This window comes from Chiroxiphia lanceolata, chromosome 1 (genome assembly GCF_009829145.1).
Source record: "Chiroxiphia lanceolata isolate bChiLan1 chromosome 1, bChiLan1.pri, whole genome shotgun sequence".
In the NCBI taxonomy this organism is placed as follows: Eukaryota; Metazoa; Chordata; class Aves; order Passeriformes; family Pipridae; genus Chiroxiphia; species Chiroxiphia lanceolata.
The window spans coordinates 26,165,252-26,184,914 of record NC_045637.1 but is presented as its reverse complement, the minus strand read 5'-3'; the positions used below and the strand labels follow the sequence as shown (position 1 = coordinate 26,184,914).

Genomic DNA, 19,663 nt, shown 5'->3' with positions numbered 1-19,663 from the left:
ATGCTACACAAATTCACACATGTTGTTCTAACGTGCCAGAGAACCAATGAAGGAAATTTATAAGAAGAATAAAAATCAGCTTTCCTATTGCATAAAAAGATTTAGTAATCGTAAAAAGGTTGTCATAAACATTATTTATAGACCGTGTGAGTCTCAGGTATCACTGAGGTAGACAGACAATCTCTCATGAGTATCTATTTTAAAAATGTATAAATGAAAAATTATGTTGGAGAGTGACTCACACCTGATTAATCTGAAGACAGAAGAAGTAAATATAGAAGACCACAAAGCTTCTGGCTACATAAGTACTTCTGATGATTCATGAGTGGTTTAACATCTGAGATTTCTGCAGCAGAAATCTTCCTACAAGAACTAACTTAATAACATATTGTGAATAGATCACTTTCAATTGAAAGCAAAATGGTTTTAAAGCTATTATCTGTCAGTCTTTAATTTTACATTTAAATTTCAAAACATCTTGTATTTGTTTCTGATTGCAACACATATGTGCAAAAATTGTAAGAGAAGTCTAAAAATCAAAAAAGCATTTCAGCTGTCATTCATATTGGGAAGAACATGGAAGAGCTTAAAAATACCCATATGCATTGCCAAAACTACTCAAATGGGTTCTCAGAGTAGGAGGTAACACCACTGAAATGACGTCTTCTTTAAGCATCTCTTTGGATGTCGTGACTAAAGAAATCTTTCATTTAAGGCATCTCATATTTATTAAATTGTTTTAGGTGAAATTGTACCCAAAAGTTTTCAAGATCAGCTGAGTGGGGGCCAATAAATTCATTCAGAGTTTAAGAGATGGAAATCTCTTTTCTTTCTCTGTTTCTAATGTGAGTTCAACCACAGTAAACAGAGGCTCTAGGGGTCTGTTCTATCCTCTCTATTACACTTATTAATGAGAAAAAAAGAAAGAACGTGTTATATTATTGTAAAGGTGACCCCCTCACATTACCTATGTGCTACTGCAGAACTACAGAATCACAGAATGGATACAGTTGGAAGAGACCACAACGGGTTTTTGCAGATCTAGGCTTGCCAGAAACATTAAATTTGACCCCATCCATGGCAATATGATTTATTGGGCCAGGGAGAAAGCAGGGTAAGAATTTATTTCTGAAATTATCTACACCAAATAAGCATAAATATTTTTGAATACATTACACAAAGAACTACTACAGACTGCTACGTATAGGTGCAAACTTTTCTAATAACTTTAGCTCAAATAACATGTAGATGCATTCATGTAATTGTAAAATATATAGATATATGGGTTCAAAAATAATTAAACAATAAAAGGAATAAAGATCAGTCAAAGACCTCTTAAATTCAGAAGGCAACCTCTCTCAGCACCAACAGTCCTTCAGCCAGCTGAGGAGGAGTTTTTCAAGGGAGTATCACTAAGCAATGTGCCTTGCTCAGAAGACTATTCCCATAATTACTGTCAGAGACAGGCCAGTGGGGCTTGATACACAATTTCAGAAAAGTGGATCTGAATAAAAACTTAAATTCAATTCTGCAGTTGTCAGTCTTATTTTGGACTTTTCCACACTTAGAAGTAATGTGGTGCTGGCCCCAGCTGGAGTTAAGACACATAACGAAAAGGGATTTTTTTTGAGTAGAAACTATGCTGTGTCATTGTATATCCGGGCCGTCTCTCAGCTGGGTGGCATTTGTGTCTATACCTGGAAATTCAGAGGTCTTTTTATCCAGAACATAAAGGCTGATTATGTGGTTTTGCACATACAACTGGAAAACATCCACCTGCTTCCTTTCTGAATGAAGTCTGAACCTTCCCTCGTGTTTTCTAACCTAGTAGGCAAAGCCTTACCTTATTTTTTTTCCCTATGTAATTTTTAGGACTATCAGGAGGCTTCTAATTTGGAGCAGTTTGTGACTCGCTTTCTCTTGAAGGAGACACTGAACCAGCTTCAGTCCTCCAGAGTTCCCTGGAGTGTGCCATGGAAACCGGAGGAGCAGACCCGGCAGGAGAGGTGAGCAAACTTCCTCTTCAGCGCAATGAAGGGGTGAGGAGTGGGGTCACTGTGAACCTTCTTTTTTACATTTCACCCAGCAATCTGATGTAGGGAATAACAGGAGAAATAAGGTTACACTTTTATTCCATATAGGAACCTACTAAAGGAGTTTTTATGGATTTTTTCCTCAGTATGCTATTGTAAAGACGATAAAGAAAGCAAAATATGAACTTTTTGTTTTGCAGACGAAGAAGATGTTAAGACCTTTCTTTTGGAAATGTCATCTGCTTGTTTTGCTGTTGGGTTGAGATCTCTAAAGTACATGAATCTACCCTGGGGTTTTGAGTCAGCAGCTTGACCATAGGAATCAAACAGTTTTTGGAAGTCTGAGGATGCACCAAGTATGACCAGTATCTTATATCTCTCTGTTCATGCATACATATTTCCAGGTTCCACAGCAACTGATGCGAAAAAATCTTGAATGGCCAGTTCAGAGCTAGAGTCCAACTTAGGTGCCTTTACATCTTCTGAAGTAATCACTGACTTCTCTGACTTGCCCTTTAGGACAGCCTCTCCAGAAATACAATTTAGAAAGACCATCTGAGTAAGTCAAACTACCCAGTTGGGTGCTTGGAACGGGTGATATGAACATCCCTTTGCAGTGAGTTTTCTTGACCAATTGACTGTCTAGTAGGACATTGTGGAGACTTCTTTCTCCAGTTCTATCAGTACAGTTGTTTAGAAATATCCTCTGGAATGCTGAATTTCATTTGTGGCAAAAGAAAAAAAAAAAAAAAAAGAGGTGTGACACACTTAAGCCAAATACCATCTTCCCATTTCCAAGGTAGCAGTGAAAAGCCCAGCAAACTCAGCACTTTAACTACAGCTATTCTGGAGAAAATTAGTTAGTTCTTAGTGCAGATGCCCCAGTCCATATGTAAAATCATCTTCAGTTATGTTTAACAAAACTCGGGGCAACTGTTTGAATCAGAATCCCATTAAGACACTCCTAAACTAATTAAGAGTGCTCAGTGGGGAATTGCTGCAATTTGACTTACTGTGAAAGGATTTATGCTGCAGAAAACACCATCCTAAAAACATCTCCTTAACACAGTGTGTGAACTTTTAGTGAGCCTTTATTCTGTGCTTCAGGAGACCAGATATCTTTCCAAAACAGTTTGCCATGAGAATTATTTACTGAACTGTTTAGGCTACTGTCTAATACTCTTTGCAACCACTCATCCTAACTGTTCAAAATTAACCATAGTCCTGGTCCTTCATTGCATGCCAGCTGGATGATGAAGAACCACATAAAGACAGCCTTTAGTCCTCACACACATATCAAGCTTCAATGACTCTGTCATCACAGTACAAACATAAATCATTTCTGTATCTGCTATGTTTCACTACTGGTCCCAAGAGTGTATCAGTCCTGCATCCAGTATCATCTAATTCTCATCAGTTTTCCTTCCTTATTAACAGATACAGGTTGTGTTTATCTTTCAATATTTAAGCTGCAGGGCTCAATTTTTAAAGTTCCTATCTCACTTTTAGATGGTACTGTGAAGTTCCTCTGCAGTGATGCTATAAAACTCTTGTGAATGAAGAAACTGTGTGAATGATTCCTTAGGTCAGGTCAGAGCCACATCACAGACAGACACTGACCTTGAGATTTCCTCCCTAAAAGATCTACAGTTTATGCCAGCTTAACCCCTCCTTTTTTTTTTTTTTTTTTTTTTTTTTTTTTTTTTTTTTTTTTTTTTTTTTTTCTTTTTTTTTTTTTTTTTTCTTTTTTCTTTTTTCTTTTTCTTTTTTCTTTTTTCTTTTTTTTTTTTTAACTTCTTTAATGACATAACCACAACTAATCAGTAATAGTGACAATCTGGAAAATAGTCCAGTGGTCTCAATAGGTATTTCTTTTCTTTTAATTAAAAAGGGAACAGAAGCACATTTTTTAAAAACAGAGAGAGGAGAGCTCTCCCCACATTTATCTTAAGAAGTCTCCTGTGTTTCTGTGCAGAAAAGATCCAACAAAACCAGAAGTGCTCTCAGTCCAGTGGCCAGGGAAACGCTCAGCTCGAAGGCTTCAGAAGAACAACAGCTTGTCATCAAATAACCCATTCTAGCACAGGTATGGTATTTCACATTTTCAAGATACTTAAAACATGTGCATACACACATATACAGAAAAATATACACATATCTCTCTCTCAAAAATTTCATTTAGACACCTAACTAACTACTTTACTGACAGAAGACAATTTCAATTTAATATAGAGGGTATTAACTCAAACCATGAGGAAACTATATACATAGATGTGAACTGATAAAAATAAATATATAATTATGGTCCAAATTGTGATATTGTTTGGCGGCTTTGGATTGATTAAACATTTTTAGGTAATATTTGTATCCCAGCTGAGAGGAACAAATAAGATACAGAAAGGGAAAATACAAAAGTGAAAGAAAATAATATTCATTTCAGATGACACAAAAAAATCTGAATAAGCATTTCTCCTTTGGAAAATGTGATAGTGCACTTTGGTAAATGGGATTCTTTGGAAGCAGTGACATTAAGCATGAGGCTGCAGTGAAGGTGTCTCCATGCTTAGTGATGTGTCCCAAAATCAAGGCATGAAGATCACTGAAACAACAAAATATGTGATGGATCAGGCTCATTTCTTGACCAGTCATGCAGATGTCAATGCTTGCAGCCACATGCTTACCTCTTCCTTTTTAACCCTCTTCTGAGGACCTTTCTGTCACTCACATTCCTGACTCACTTTGTGCCACTCACCAAATAATGCTGTTCTTTCAGCTCAGTGATACAGGATGATGTTTGCTCTTTTGTTGTGAGTTACTGTTGTTCATAACAAGGAAGGTCACATAACCTTGTTGCAGCACTGCTAATTCACAGAGTTCAGAAGGAACCCAAACATATGCAAGCTTTACCAAATCACCTTACTGTATTGATGTAATTTTAAAGCTAACATCTTTCTCCACAGTTTTACTAATAGCTAATAGCTGTCTACTTTCCTGCACAAGATTTGTGTTTGTCTTGGCACTTGATCTTCCTCCTTACTGCCTGCTGCTCACATGCACAGTAACACTGTAGGTGTGTATTTGCATTCAGTGCTCAAGCCAGCATTGTCTTTAGCCTATGTACTTGTTCAGGTAAGCTGCACTCTGCCTGCCTCTACAGACCACAGCTGTGGTATGGTCTCAGCATTAGGATTTCTCTGTTTGGTCAAAACATATTCAAGAGCCACAAAAACTCTCAGCTGGAAAATAAGCAGTTAGTGAATGTGCATAACAAGATAGCATGTATTGAAAATTCTTCAGTTTCTGATAATAACCTGCCTCTCTCCTTAGAGCAACCACTTACGTAGACATTTACACTGTGAGTGATGTCAGGAACTGCTTTAATAATGCACATATTTGTTTTCTTGAGTATTGTCCCTTCCATCTAGTAGACATTGTTCATGAGATTTTAGGCAAAGCAAAATTTTCCAGAGACTTCAGAGAGACTCCCAGAATTACAGAATCATAGACAATCCTGAGTTAGAAAGGCCCACAAGGATCACTAAAGTCCAACTCCTGGCCCTGAACAGGACAGCCCAAAGATCTGAACCTGAGAGTGTTGTCAAGGGGCTTCTTGAACTCAGACAGGTTGGTGCTGTGACTACTTCCCTGAGGAGCCTGTTCCTGTGACCACCACCCTCTGGGTAAAGAATTTTTTCCTCATATCCAACCTAAACCTCCCCTATGCAGCTTGATGCCATTTCATGGAATCATAGAATCAGACGGGTTGGAAAGGACCTTTAAGATCATCAAGTCCAACCCTTGATCCAACACCACCATGGTTACTAGACCATGGCATTAAATGCCACATCCAGTCTCATCTAAAAACCTCCAGGATGGAGAATCCACCACCTCCCTGGGCAGCCCATTCCAATTCCAATTCTTACCCTCTCTGGAAAGAATTTCTTCCTAATATCCAACCTAAATCTCCCCTGGTAGAGCTAAGACCATGCCCTCTTGTCTCACTGATAGTTGCCTGGAGAAGAAGACCAACCCCCACCTGGTTACTGCCTCCTTCAGGTAGTTGGAGAGAGTGATGAGGTCTCCTCTGAGCCTCCTCTTCTCCAGGCTAAATACCCCAGCTCCATCAGCCTCTCCTCATAGGACCATTTCCTCTGGTCCTGTTACTTGTCACCAGAGAGACCAGTGCCTGCTCCTACTTTCCCCCTTATAAGGAATCTGCAGACTGCTCTGAGGTCTCCCTCAGTCTCCTCTTCTGTGGGCTGCACAAGCCAAGCGACCTCAGCTGCTCCCTTGTATGTCTCCCCCCTCTAGGCCCTTTACCATCTTCATAGCCCAGATGCTTGTGCCTTTGTAGAACATTGTCTTCTAGCTTCACCCTTGATATATGATATCAGATCAGGTTGGATGCGGCCCTGAGTAACCTGATGTGGTGGCAGGTGTCCCTGCCTATGGCAGGGGGGTTGGAACTAGATGATCTTTAGGGGTCCCTTCCAACACAAACCATTCTATGATTCTACGATCAGTCATTATACAGGCAGGAATATAATTGCAGTAGAGATGGAGAGCTTTCTTCAAGTACCAGCACAATTTCCAAAGCACTAGCATTAATCTAGAATGTAGTTTTAATTCATATAGTGGATTCCTACTGTATCTTAAAAAGGAACAAAAAGCATTCATGGAGTCAAAATCATGCTTTCCTTTAGTTTTACCTAAATGAACATTGAACTAGTTGGAGCATAATTTTGAGAAGAAAAAGAAAATCCAGGTAAACTTTTTTTTTTTAAATAAAATACAGGAATACACTATGTTCCAGCACTTTAGTAACATTTTTTAAATGTTCATTATTTATCTGTCCAAAGGTTGGATTGAGGAAGACAGCCAGTGGATGACCCAGATAAACAGACTCCAGAAGCTAATTGATAGACTGGAAAAGAAGGTGTGTGGTTTTTTCCACCTGTTTGTTCTCTCACTTTCAGTAAAGTAACCCTTTTGAAAACACAAATGTTTTCAGTGCCCCAGTTGCAGTCTTTCCAATCAACAATGAGTGAAACTTCAACACCACCTAAGACAGTTACCGCTCATTAAATGCCTACATTTTTCTTCCACTTTCTTCTTTCCTATTGCATGACAGCATGTCATGGTTTTTCCATGCTCCCCTTTCCCCTTCCTATCACCACAGATTCAACTTTTCATAAAGATCTGAAAAGTTGCATTACTGTATAACTGGAGAATGGTACTGTATTTAGTTATGCTTGTTTTGGGGAACATGGTATAAGCCTCTGTTTTTAGAATATGGTGTTTTTCTTTTCCTCTCCAAACTTTCCCATGAAAGCACGACAGAACATTTTGTTTCCTCCTTTTCCATCAGAGAATACTCATTCATAAAGCTTAAAACACTTTCCTAATAAGTAAAGTTCAACCAAAAGCTGATGCAACCCTGTCTGGGAGCTGGCTGCACAGGCCCCAGAGCCCAGAAACCATCTGTGGTTCCCACATCACATCAGACCCCCTCCAGGAGTCTGAAAATGACCCATCTGATCCAACAATGCCAGCATTTACAATCCTAGGGCTTGTAAAATCCTGAGCCACATCTATCCATACAGAAAGTATCTATTATTTTTAATTATTATTCAGATTTAATTGCTACCCTGGTGTACAAAAGTTGTTTTTTATCTGTGTGTGATGACTTCTTTTTTTTGGGAGTGGCTGAATTCAGTGGATTTTGGGACCATGGGGGTTTCTTCCCTCCTGGTCCACTGGAGGTGAGGCTTTAGGACCAAGTGCTCTCAGACCCAGGAGTAGCTCCATTCCCTGTGCAGCTGATGTAGCTTCTCCCCACAGGTCAGTGCCCACCAGCAATGAGACTGGTTGCATGTACTCCAAAGACATTGGCACGGGTGTGCTTCCACCAGCACCCACACCAGGCAGCACTTGCAGGAACATGAACATGAACAGCAGCACTTGCAGGAAGATAAACAGTCCTGATCCTGTTCTTTCTTTTCAGCTGATCGGGGATGATCATGGGGATGATGCCTCGTGAGCATTATCATGGGTTTTAAGTATTTGTGCCTGGACCTGCACCTCTTACCCAGGCACTGGCTCAGACCTTGGGCCCTAGCAGACAAGTGTCTCCTCTCCCTCAACCAGTCATCCAACTTGAGTTCAGTAGCAAAGTGCACACACAGAAAATAGTTAAGGGATTTAACAAAAAAAATAAAAAGAGTGGTGACTTGGCACAGGGCTCAGCAAGAGAAGCATACTGACCTTTCTCTGCCATTGCTCCCTCCCAAATGAAAAAAACACCTCTAGCTACTTTTGCCCTTTGCTCCCAGTTTGGGAACAGCATTGGGTATTTCAGTTATCTCAGTCTTATTACTGATTAGCTGCATATGGTCACCCCCAGCATTGCTGGCCTTGCAAGACTTTGTGCTCCAAAAGGAGACCCATATTCCCTTTGGTTATCCCTGCAGTCTGAAAATCTCACATCACTTCTCCTTAACCAGCTGTGAAATTTGGCCATTACTTGAAGCACTGTCCTTAAGTCCTGTCACCTTCTCACTCTGCTCCTTGCCATGCTCAGCAGCTCAGCCCATTAAGTCTCTGGCCAGAGCCTACCCATGAGCCTCTATACAACTGCTTCCTCCCAGAGGTCATTTCTGCAAGAGAAAGGCAATTACATGGCAGTTGCCAACGTTAATGATGTTTTAGTGGCAACTTGATTTTTCCTGAATAGATATAAAACTGGATTTTTAAATGTCAAGTCCATCATCAAAGGTAAATCTCACTTTTTGTCTGGCTTTACCTCCCATCTCTGGTTTGGAAACAGCAGCTCACTGCCCCGTCACAGCTCGTCCAGCCCAACATAGACTGATGCCAAAAGAAACCTAACATCTAAAGGAATGTGGAAAAAAGAAAAAAAAAAGAAACCCGGCCTACAGCAATAATGCAATGCAACATTACAGAAAGCAGCCAACCATTTTGTGGTGAATAAATTTACAAACAAGGATGTATAAAAATATCAAATCTGCCATGTTTAAATGACAGAGAAACTCAGTCTGAAAAGGAGCTCAGTGCAAAGGGAAACAATGACAGGGCATTGAACTCCCATAATTACCTCCTTTTCAATATAAACCTTGATTACTAAAACACAGCAATTAGATAAGCCTAATTTTCCCAGTAGACAGTCTTTCCCAGTAGACTCTAACCTTTGCCTAACTTGGCATCTGCTTGACTTTGTATCTCTCAGCCATGTCTGACTCTGAGAGGTGTTAAATATCAGCTGTCTTTCAGCAGCTATTAAAAGTCCCTCTTTTTGACTTTGCCCTGGAACAGATTGGAAAGGATTGCACAATCCTGCTAAAAGGGAATTTCAAAAGCCACCACTTCTCAGTTGGGTGAGGTAGGACTCCGGAGTCATTTTAAAGCCCCAGCTTTGAGCTGCATGAGGTTTTATTTCCAGGCTGCTTGAAAACGGGCTGGCAGGACCTCTGTTATGCACCCTGGGCTACTTCACTTGTGCTCAAAGTCAAGCCACGCAATGCATAAGCACTGTGTCCACACAGATGAGGACTGTGCCAGCGCTCACATGCTCCAAGGTCATACAGGCTGGCTCTGTAGACTTATCCTATCTGTGTAGTCATGCCCTGTCTAATGACATACACTACTGAAGAGCTGCTATGGATAATTTTTATTTTTGAAGGGGTAGCAGTTATTAGTCAGTGGTTCCTATTGGAAAACGACTTGGTGAAGGGTTGATGTAGTGTTGTCTGAGTCTTCTGCTGCCTTCTGTCAAAGGTCAATTCGACCATGAATCAGTCTTGTAAGCTGCCTATTTTTACTTGAGTTCTAAATTTACATACACCGAAAAACAAAAAAGAATTCTTTTCTTGATACCTTTAGAGAAAGTTTGCCATGTTTCCCTAGAAAAAAATGGCACTGAAAGCGTGGAAGAATTACAGGAATATGCATTTTCCCTTCAGATTTTTTACCTGAAGTGTCTGAATTAACAAAAAGCTGTGTGTTTTTCCCTCCACAACACACATTTTATGCTTTTCTATCCACGTTCACAGCAGTTTCTAAGTATTTCACTGCTGCCTTGCTCTGCCACCCACTGCTGGTGGAGGTCCTCTGTTCATTTGAATTCTACCTGCACATCTCTTGTTGGTTTTCAGCGAGTACAGCATCTGTGCTGGCAGAATGCCTGCTATCTGAGGTTAATCAATCCTCACCCAGGCTGGGAGCATAAGAAATTTTTTTCTCTTTGCTGCACAAGAACTGTGTGCAGTGAGAAGTGAAGCACCACAAACAAAGAGTGCGTTTTTCTCCAGCTGCTTATTGGAAATCACTCTCCTTTTTTTTTTCAGGCATACGAATATTTTCAGAATATCATAATGGCATTGAGTTAGAAAATACTGCCTGTGTCTAACATGTAAAGGATGATTTTGTGTGCATTACTAGTCGGTGTTTGTGTCAATCACCAATTCATGAAGTGCACATCCAGCCTGTGTGCCAAACATGCTGCTGCCTCACAGACACATCTGTTTGCTGCTGCCCAGCCCATGCTCACAGTAAGTGCAGCAGTTCAGAAACCTGATCTGGACCATCATGGCGAATCTCTCGACACTAGAAAACAGCCCCTTGCAACCACTTATAAACCTCCTGCAGAGAATCTCCCTTTGTGTAAAGTTTTATCATGGCATAATAGTAACTGATAGTTCGTTCCAAATTACCATTCTTGCTCATCTCTATACTTCACGTGACAATTTGAGAGCATGTCTGTCTTTTCTCAGTTAAGTCCATACATTTGTGAAACAAGTGGTTTGTTACTTTGTTGAATGAAAAAAAAACCTGCTGAGCATTAGAGATAAACCTTTACAAAACAGCCCAACCTGGATTAATCACTGAGGTATACCAGATCAACATTTATGTTTGACTTACAGCTAATAAAGAAGGTATTTAGTTATAACTTCTTGAAATAAAACAGAATCTAGCTATTGGAATAGTTTGTTAAAAAGGTAAGAGCAGAATATGGCTGTAGTATTGACTCTTCTATTTTCTATTTTCTTTTCAACTGCCTAAAAGGACCTAAAGCTTGAGCCATTTGAAGAGGAAGTTTTAGAAGAAAATGCAAGATCTGTAAGTACTTTTCAAGATAATGATTTTCACATTTGATTATGAATGCTAGCTGTTGAGACAACAATTTCATCTGGTCTCTTTTGTTAAAAAGTAACTGTAAAATCATTACTCTCACTTTTCAGTGATAAGAAACCATTTCATTTAGCATTGAAACCATTTTATTTAACCGTGAAAGAGGCAACAGAAACAAAACTCAGAATACATGAGGTAAAAGTTTACATTAATTTTTGCATTGTTTTCAAAGGATACAGGGAGCCAAACCTTAACTTGCATAAGGAGGAAAAGGTGTCATTAATAAGATTTACAAATTTGGCAGCAGTGTTTATGGGGCGGTAGCTTCTCTGCTTCAAATCACCTAATGCTGCATGCATGCTTTAAATCATGGTTGTACAGCCTCCCTCCCTCCCAAAACTGCTACAGGAAATCTTAATAGGAAAGATGGGAGACTATCTAGTGCTAAGCAGTAATCTATATTACAATGTAAAAAATCAAAATCATGACCAGAAATAAACTTACTGTTAAGTAAGTTTATGTCCCAAGATTGATAGATTAGCATTCCTAAATTCAGAGCTTTGAACCTAATGCAACGCAAATCAAATATACATGAAAAAATAACCAAAAGAGATGATCCATCAAATTGGATCATTATTTCATCACAGGAGTTGCATTAGATTTTTTTTTAAATGAGACCATACAATATTGCTAGACAGATTGCTTATAAATCATAAGGTAGCTGTATTAATAATCAAAGCAGAAATGAGTCAAAAACCTGTACAAGAAATTAAGTTGTATTCATTAAGAAGCACGTTGTGTTGCTTTAAATATTCCACTAGTAAAGTTGTCAAGCTCCAACAGATTAATCAACACATAAACTATTTAAAATAGTTAAAAGGATAAATAGGTCTTCTGTACTACTGAGTGTTTCCAGTCTTGTTTATAAAGATTGTTCATTTTCAGAAAGGTGGAGGAAAGAAAATCTTCTCTATTCATCACTTAACATGGGCTGCCTTAGGCATCTCACTCAGGTGTGAGTCAGGGCTCTAAAAGGTAAAAGCAACAACATATCCAGTGCAGACTGTGGGGGTTTGCTCTTATCCCAGACCTTACACCTGCTTGCATACAGATTCACCCAAGGAAACACACTGTCTTTAATACTGAATATTTCAAAGATCAGCATTTGCTTTGCACTCTTCCGAAAAGACTCTCTCATCCAGGATTAGGACAACCATCTCTGAGATGGACACTCATTTTGGGTGTTTCCATTCTGTACCTCGGCTTGTCTAGACATAAGAGCCACACCTGAGCATTTCTACTCCACTCCAGAGCACTAAAATGGGGACTGCAAACTTCTAAGGAACTTCTGTGGATTTTCTTTCATGCTTTATGGTTTTTTTGTTTCGTGATATGACTTTTCTGAGTTTAAAGTACAAGGAATTCAGAGGATGATATGGCAGTAATATTGTAATGTTTTTGTATCAGCACATAATGATCGTTCAAAATCAAATGTGTGTGATAGAAGAAAAGATTGAGGAATTCCATCTTGCCCTGAAGCAGTATGTGGAATCTGCTTCTACTCTGGGTGGCTGCCTGCAGTAAGTACAATGTTATTGTCCTTGGGCAGAAGGAAGGAATGTAGTTTCATTTCTTGAATAACCGGGATTATTTATAAAGAGAGAACCTGTAACACCTGTCCTGGTAGCTTATGCATAATCTGTAAGACAGAGCTTTTCAAAGACAACTAGAACTAGAAAAAGATGTCAAAATGTGCAGATTTTAAGTACTATCAAAAAATGACAATAAAGGCTATCCCAAAGATGTTAAACAATCTTTTCAGGCTTCTTAGCTCCGCAGGTCATTGATTCATGACTTCTGGAAGCTCCTAGGCTGAGACTCCTTATTGGAAAACTCATTTGCCAGCCTTCGTTTGTGCTCACCTGGCAACTTGTCAACTTGTTCACCAGTTCTCTGCTTAGAAGCTTTCAGAATCTTCCCTTTAGGCTGTCTTTTTAAAATTTTAATTCATAATAAAGAACTGTGAAAATTAAAAAGCAAAATTTTCAATGAAACTGTGTTTCTGCTTTGCTCCTTTTAGAATGAAATAAACTATTGAATAAACTACTATGGGTTACGAATAAATTTTCATGGCTCACCACTGTTCTGAATTTCTGAATTTCACACACTTGAGAAAGTTACTACTATACACACTGTAGACCATTATGAAAAAGATGTTTTTATATGTGTACACAATATAGGATCTTCCTATATATTCAAAGGCTTCAAAGCCTGCCTATCATACCCCTAATTTATAAACTTTGCTATGAGATCATCATACTTAGGATTTTATCAAGTGTCCACACAGACCAGAAAAAGTAAAGCTGCAAGAGAAGTGACATTTCTGCAGTGGCTCACTTGTAAAGGCAGACTGATGAGGAAAATAAAATTCTCTTGTTGGCCAAGAGATGGAAAAAAAAAAAACCCCACACAAGAGAAGCCCTTCTGGCCTCTTCCAAAAATGAACATCAAGCTAAAGACTGTAGTGACTGCAGACTTGTCAGGGGAGAGAGCTTACATGACTTTAGAATGCAACTTAATAAATGATGGTAGGAAGTTCCTTTCTTTCCCAAGTTTACAGGCATTTGGTAAGTCTGTAATGCCACCTACCGGATGGGTTTTGCTGTAGTTGGTAATGACAGGGATTTGTTTTTTCCAACAGCTTTTTTTTCCAACATGCTATTTTACCATGTGCTTACACATACAGCAGGAGAAAACCAATAAATCATAAAACATTGCTTATTACAGTATGAAATATAATCTGATACCAGTTTTCAAGCACATCAGTAGTGAGATCAGCAATCTTACAATTGGGCACTTAGAGAAATATGTATATATACTTTTTGTACTATTTATCTAAACACCAATTTGAGTACCCACATGCATTAATACCATACATGCTATAAAGGTTTTATGCTCAGGATAGTAAGTGGGATGATACTCTGTAGAGGATCAACAGATACTCTGTTGATCCATGATATTGTTAGCTGAAAAGTGTAAGGACAAGTAACTAGTACCCAAAATATTATTTTAAAAATGTATATGCAGCAGATATCAGCCTATCTGACTCTACACTACATTGTAGATATATTCCATTTGCTTTCAAAGCACAGAAATTCCATGACACTTCGATGCATCTCTTATACAAAAAGATAACTTCTACTGTGTAATTCTTCAGTGAAACAACCTCTACAAACTTACTCAAAACTGTTCACTGTGTGGAACGGGATCCCCAGGGAAGTGGTCACAAGCCTGACAGAGTACAGGAAGCGTTTGGACGATACCCTTAGGCACATGGTGTGACTCTTTGGGATGGTCCTGTGCAGGACTAAGTGTTGGACTTGATGATCCTTGCAGGTCCCTTCCAACTTGGCATATTCTGTGGTTCTGTATTAGCTGATCTTTCCTGAACCACAGTTATTTAATTTTATGTATTACTGATTAGCATTTCTTTACGTATATGGTACTATTGGAGCAAAATGAAAAATGAGTTTCATAAATAAGAGTCCATCCTAAGTGTAGTAATATAAAATATTACTAAGTAAAAATAAGTATACAACAAGAGTTTGGGGTTTTTTTAAAGTTAAGATAATTTGTAGTATATGATCACTCATTTGTTAAAATTATTATTTGGGTTGTTTTTTGGTTTTGCTTTTGTTGTTTTATTTTTTTTTTTTTCAAAAATCACTGCATTTAGTCCTACTTATAGGCAGTTTGGAATAAGATGTGTATGTCCAATAACTTTGTTGTGTTTTACTAAATTAGTTCAATTGTACAATTCTTAGTATTTCCATACAGAAGCTTCCTAGTAATTTCCGCTTCATTGTTTATGAGTTCTGGGAGAACAGCAATGCCTGGAATAGGTAAGTTCTAGGGGTTTGGTGGCTTTTTTTTTTTTTTCTTTTGGTAATACATTAAGTTTTGAAGGTTTTGTGCAGAAAGACTGAATATAAATTACTTAAAATGCTGCTAACCAATTTCTTGCTAAATATATCACAATTAATACTTCAGAATACTTCAATTGCTAGACTTAAATATACTGAAACATAAATAAAAATGTCAGAAAGACAAAACTAATTCAAAACAGAAAAAGTCTGAAAGTGCTAAAAATATATCATCAGATAGATGTTAGTTCATCAGAGACAAAAGAACAGGAAGGTAGCAATATTACCAGAGTTTAATGGTAAAGAAAGAAACAGAAGGAGCCAACAGATAGAACGCATGCCATCCCACAACACAGTTCAGCATACAAGTAGTCCTGGGGAGCTCTCCCACAGCTTCCCAATCCACATCACAAAAACCCATCCAACAGACTCCTAGAGTGTCTCTTTTGGGCCCAAAATAGAAGTTGCAGTGATTAAAAATCCTACTAGTTGAATTCTACCCTCCAGCAGGCAGATAAGAAACCGAGACAAAGAGATTGCCCTTAATTACATTTAGGTTAAATCCCACACAAACCAGCCCTATGATCTGAAGACAGAAATTGTTCTGAAGGGAGATGGAGAAGTCTCTTGAAGCTCAGTCACTTTCCTTTTGAACAAAACCCCAGTTTTACTGGGTTTCCTATCACAAAGACTCAAGAACACTCATAACACATGTCAACGCTACACTGGGTCACAACCACGAGACGAGCATCAGAGTGACAGCTAGATGCACAGAAGAAAACCTGTGTTTAATATAATATGCAAGCACTTCACAGCTTATCTGGACTCCTCTCCCACTATCACCATTGCCTAAGTTTTGAAGCACAAAATCTCTGTACAGCATCAACTGTAAAATTTCTAATGCTCATAAAAAAAAAAACTGAGTCCCTTTAAAAAACTTATTTTTAATTTATTTTTTTTTTTACAATTATTTAGCCACCTTCAAATGAATTACAGCAAGACATTCCAAAGAAGTAATGTGGATTTCTTGGAAACTCCAGAGCTCATCACAACAATGCTAGTCCCTGGTAAATATCAACTTTTCACATTAAACTGTTAGTTCCAGATAAAAGTTCTGCAATATTAGTGTGTTCCATACACAAGACCACTGCATAATGTCACCCTTAGTCAGATCTTTGGTAAAGTATGGAGGAAAGGACTCCAAATGTTTTTATTTTAACCACAGAAATATAAAATGCATCAGCAAGAAGACTCACAATGCTTTATTTTATATAGTGCAAACATACACAAGCATATTCTGTTTAAGAAAATATCTAGAATAAACAATACTGTTTGTGAATGGTAAAACAGACCCTGTTTAAGATTTTCAAGCAAAAAAATGCTTTCTGATGAAGACTTCAACTTAATCCTATTTACACTGCCTGAAGGGAGCCTTAATTACTAATAATTTATGTTTATTAACCAATCTATTTTACATTTTTCCTGCTATGTTAAAAAACTACTTTTAAAAAACAAGGTGTTAAAGATTCCAAATTATTATTTCTAATGCAAACCAGTGAGCATGCAACATCTTCCTTCTCCTAGAAATGAAAGTTAAGCGACAGTGCAGAATGAAGAAAAGCAAGCATCAGTCTCATATTTACACAGGGAGGAAAGCAATTATTTTTTATTTTAGGGAACACAAATCTATTAAAATAAAACCCTAATTTCCTCTATGTCTCCATACAAGCTAAATTTAAAATCACAAAACCACACCTAGTAGAAAAAAAATGTAGTCCTGTACCTGGAGTTTCTCCTTAAAAGAAACCAGCCAAGACATCTTCAGATCTCATGAGCCTGATCTGAGCACAGAATTATATGCCAGGGATTCCTGCAGTATCAAGAGACTACACTTAATGAACCAATAATCTCTGTAAATCTTGTATCTTACTGGGAAATTTAAGACAAAGTTGGCTGTAGGAAACAATGATGCCTTTTCCCAAAATTCTTTGTGTCGGAGTGTTAGACTGTATATGATCCAGGAGCGTTCCAGGGTAAAGCTCACAGGTAAAGTACAATTAACATAAAATAAAATGTAAACATTATTTTTAAATGCCTATATATAGAAGTGTCTGAAATTGAATTCCAAATAGTCATTAAAGCATTGACTCTGCCTGCTTAGAAGGATTTCAGTCTGCAGCACTCTGTCCTGGCAGACTGTTGCCATAGGAACAGCATTTCTCACTGTGCACTCCTTGCTGGGGCAATAGGAATAAATGCATTCACAGTCATTTGTACAATTTTATAGATTACCTGTAATTTAGAAATCTGTGCAGAGACGTGGATTTTGTTTCATGGAAAGTACTTCCTACGACTGATCTATACAAATTTGGTCTACACATTGTCTTAAGCTGTGCCAGGGAAGGTTTAGGTTCAATATTAGGAAAAAAATTTTTACAGAGTAATCAGACATTGGAATGGGCTGCCCAGGGACGTGGTGGATTCACCATCCCTGGAGGTTTTTAAGATGAGACTGGATGTGGCACTTAGTGCCATGGTCTAGTAACCACAGCGGTGTTGGATCAAGGGTTGGACTTGATGATCTCAGAGGTCTTTTCCAACCCAGTCGATTCTATGATTCTGTGAAATCATATTTGTGTTTGAAAGACAGAAAAAGTTCTTGAAGTAAAAAATGATGGCTGAAATCCTACCAGTATACTTTAGGAAAGAATTTCAGACACCATAGTGTAATAACACTGTAAAATCAGGAGAAAAAAAATGCAAAACTGTCCACAATTAGCACACGGATTAGCTCTGTTCTAGAAACAAATTTACCATAGCTCAGAAACTTCCAAACTCTTTTTACAGATCTGGGTAATGAAGAACTGAAAGAATTGCAAATTGTAATCTAAACGTGATTCAAGGTTTACAACCCAAAAGTCTTTACCCCACCAATTAATTAAAATTAACAAGTATACACTTATGTGGCCAAGAATGATTCAGAGAGACAACACTTTTTAAGACTGTTCAATCCAGTATTATCCTATAGAAAATTAATTTAACATCACTTAATAGGAACCACAACCTATTATAACCACTCAGACACCTGTTAACTGACCCAGCTGCTTCAGGCAATCTACCAGGGTGGCATGAATCACTTGGTTCATCTTCAGTGAATGCCTAATTTTCATAGCAGATCTGGCCTTGAGGACACTAGAGAACCTTTGCCTGAAGAAAACAAAAGCTAGGAGAAAACTGTTGAACACTTATAACACTATAAATCTATGAAATAAACTGTTAAACTGGCATTTTTGGGGCCAGAATTCATTAATCCACTGATGTTTCTGAAACTACTAGGCTTTCATAGCCCCAATTCAGGTAAGATTCGTAAGTATCTTCTCATCATTTTTCTTCAATAATAATATTTTCCATTTAAATGGCATTAATGGAAGGATTTATGGATACATTCACAAGAAACAAGTTGTGTTAATGGATTTAATCCCCAAACTGTGTAGTGCAAAACCCAGTGAGCTCAGAACACCCCTCTGCTATGGGCACTTGGCATCCCAGATAGTCACAATTCCTTTCTTTCTTTCCATCCTGTCTCTCTCCACACTTCGTGTTTCCTCTCTGCGTAAGGTTCAATTTCAAAAGGCCAAAGAGAGATTGTGGGGAAGAAACACACATTTGCTTCACTCCAGCTCTGTCTATAATCTGGTGATTACAGATCCTTTTATAGGAATGACATTTTACAAGTTCATCAATTATCTTACTTTTGGGGACAAAACACTATTAATTTGCAGAGCTGTGTAAAAACACCACCAGATTTGATTAATGCCACCAGGGAAGAAAGTTATTTAAGGTAACACAACCAGCCAGAGGACACAGTGCTCAGCTTAAATACTGACACATGCAGCAGCACAGGAATGAGGATCTGGGTGCTTAATTCTATGCAACCACACCTGTGACATGCTAATGCTTCTTTGGATGTTTACAAAAGGTGATATAAATTCTTGTGCTAAAGCCATGCCCCCACCAGTTCTACTCAGCTCTCCCAGTATTCTGAGTATTCTTTCTCACCAGTATCAGCTGCATATATAAATTAATGTTTCTATATATATGTTATAGCTATTTTATTTAGGATTTTTACCAGAAATATCATTTATATTAACAAATAAATAAATTTTCTCTTTCAGCATCGTGGTGGGTCCTCGATAACAACTAGAAGCTGTTCCAAGTAATGTTAATGTTGCATTGTTTTTCATTACACCAACATTCACATAGCAGTGTACAGGTGTGCTGGGCTATGAATTTATGATGTGATAATGTTTGTTATTATGGATGCGATCTTTTCCACTTTATCCATCTTAAAATCTGGAAAACTGCATCTTTATTACCTTCTCTTCTTGTGACTAGTTCGGAGACATGATGTATTCTAAAAATTGAAATAAGAAATAAGACAACTACAATATTTATTGTGTATATTCAGTCCAAACTATCACAGAGAAGTACATCTTGATTTGTATGACTAAGTATTTGTGAAAAGTTTCAATCTTGCATTAATAAACAATCATTACATAA

The 19,663-nt window shown here is 38.0% G+C and overlaps 1 protein-coding gene across 1 annotated transcript in view; it reads left to right on the top strand.

The window, feature by feature from the left end:
- Nucleotides 1–19,663, top strand: part of NECAB1 (N-terminal EF-hand calcium binding protein 1) — an 82,027-nt gene extending 62,364 nt beyond the window's left edge. Inside the window, 10 exon segments of the mRNA XM_032675069.1 lie at nucleotides 1,873–1,945; nucleotides 1,948–1,981; nucleotides 1,983–2,006; nucleotides 4,009–4,124; nucleotides 6,893–6,969; nucleotides 11,115–11,168; nucleotides 12,648–12,760; nucleotides 15,005–15,082; nucleotides 16,079–16,170; nucleotides 19,279–19,663. Coding sequence (XP_032530960.1) covers nucleotides 1,873–1,945; nucleotides 1,948–1,981; nucleotides 1,983–2,006; nucleotides 4,009–4,124; nucleotides 6,893–6,969; nucleotides 11,115–11,168; nucleotides 12,648–12,760; nucleotides 15,005–15,082; nucleotides 16,079–16,170; nucleotides 19,279–19,307 — 690 coding nt within the window. The 3' untranslated portion in view covers nucleotides 19,308–19,663.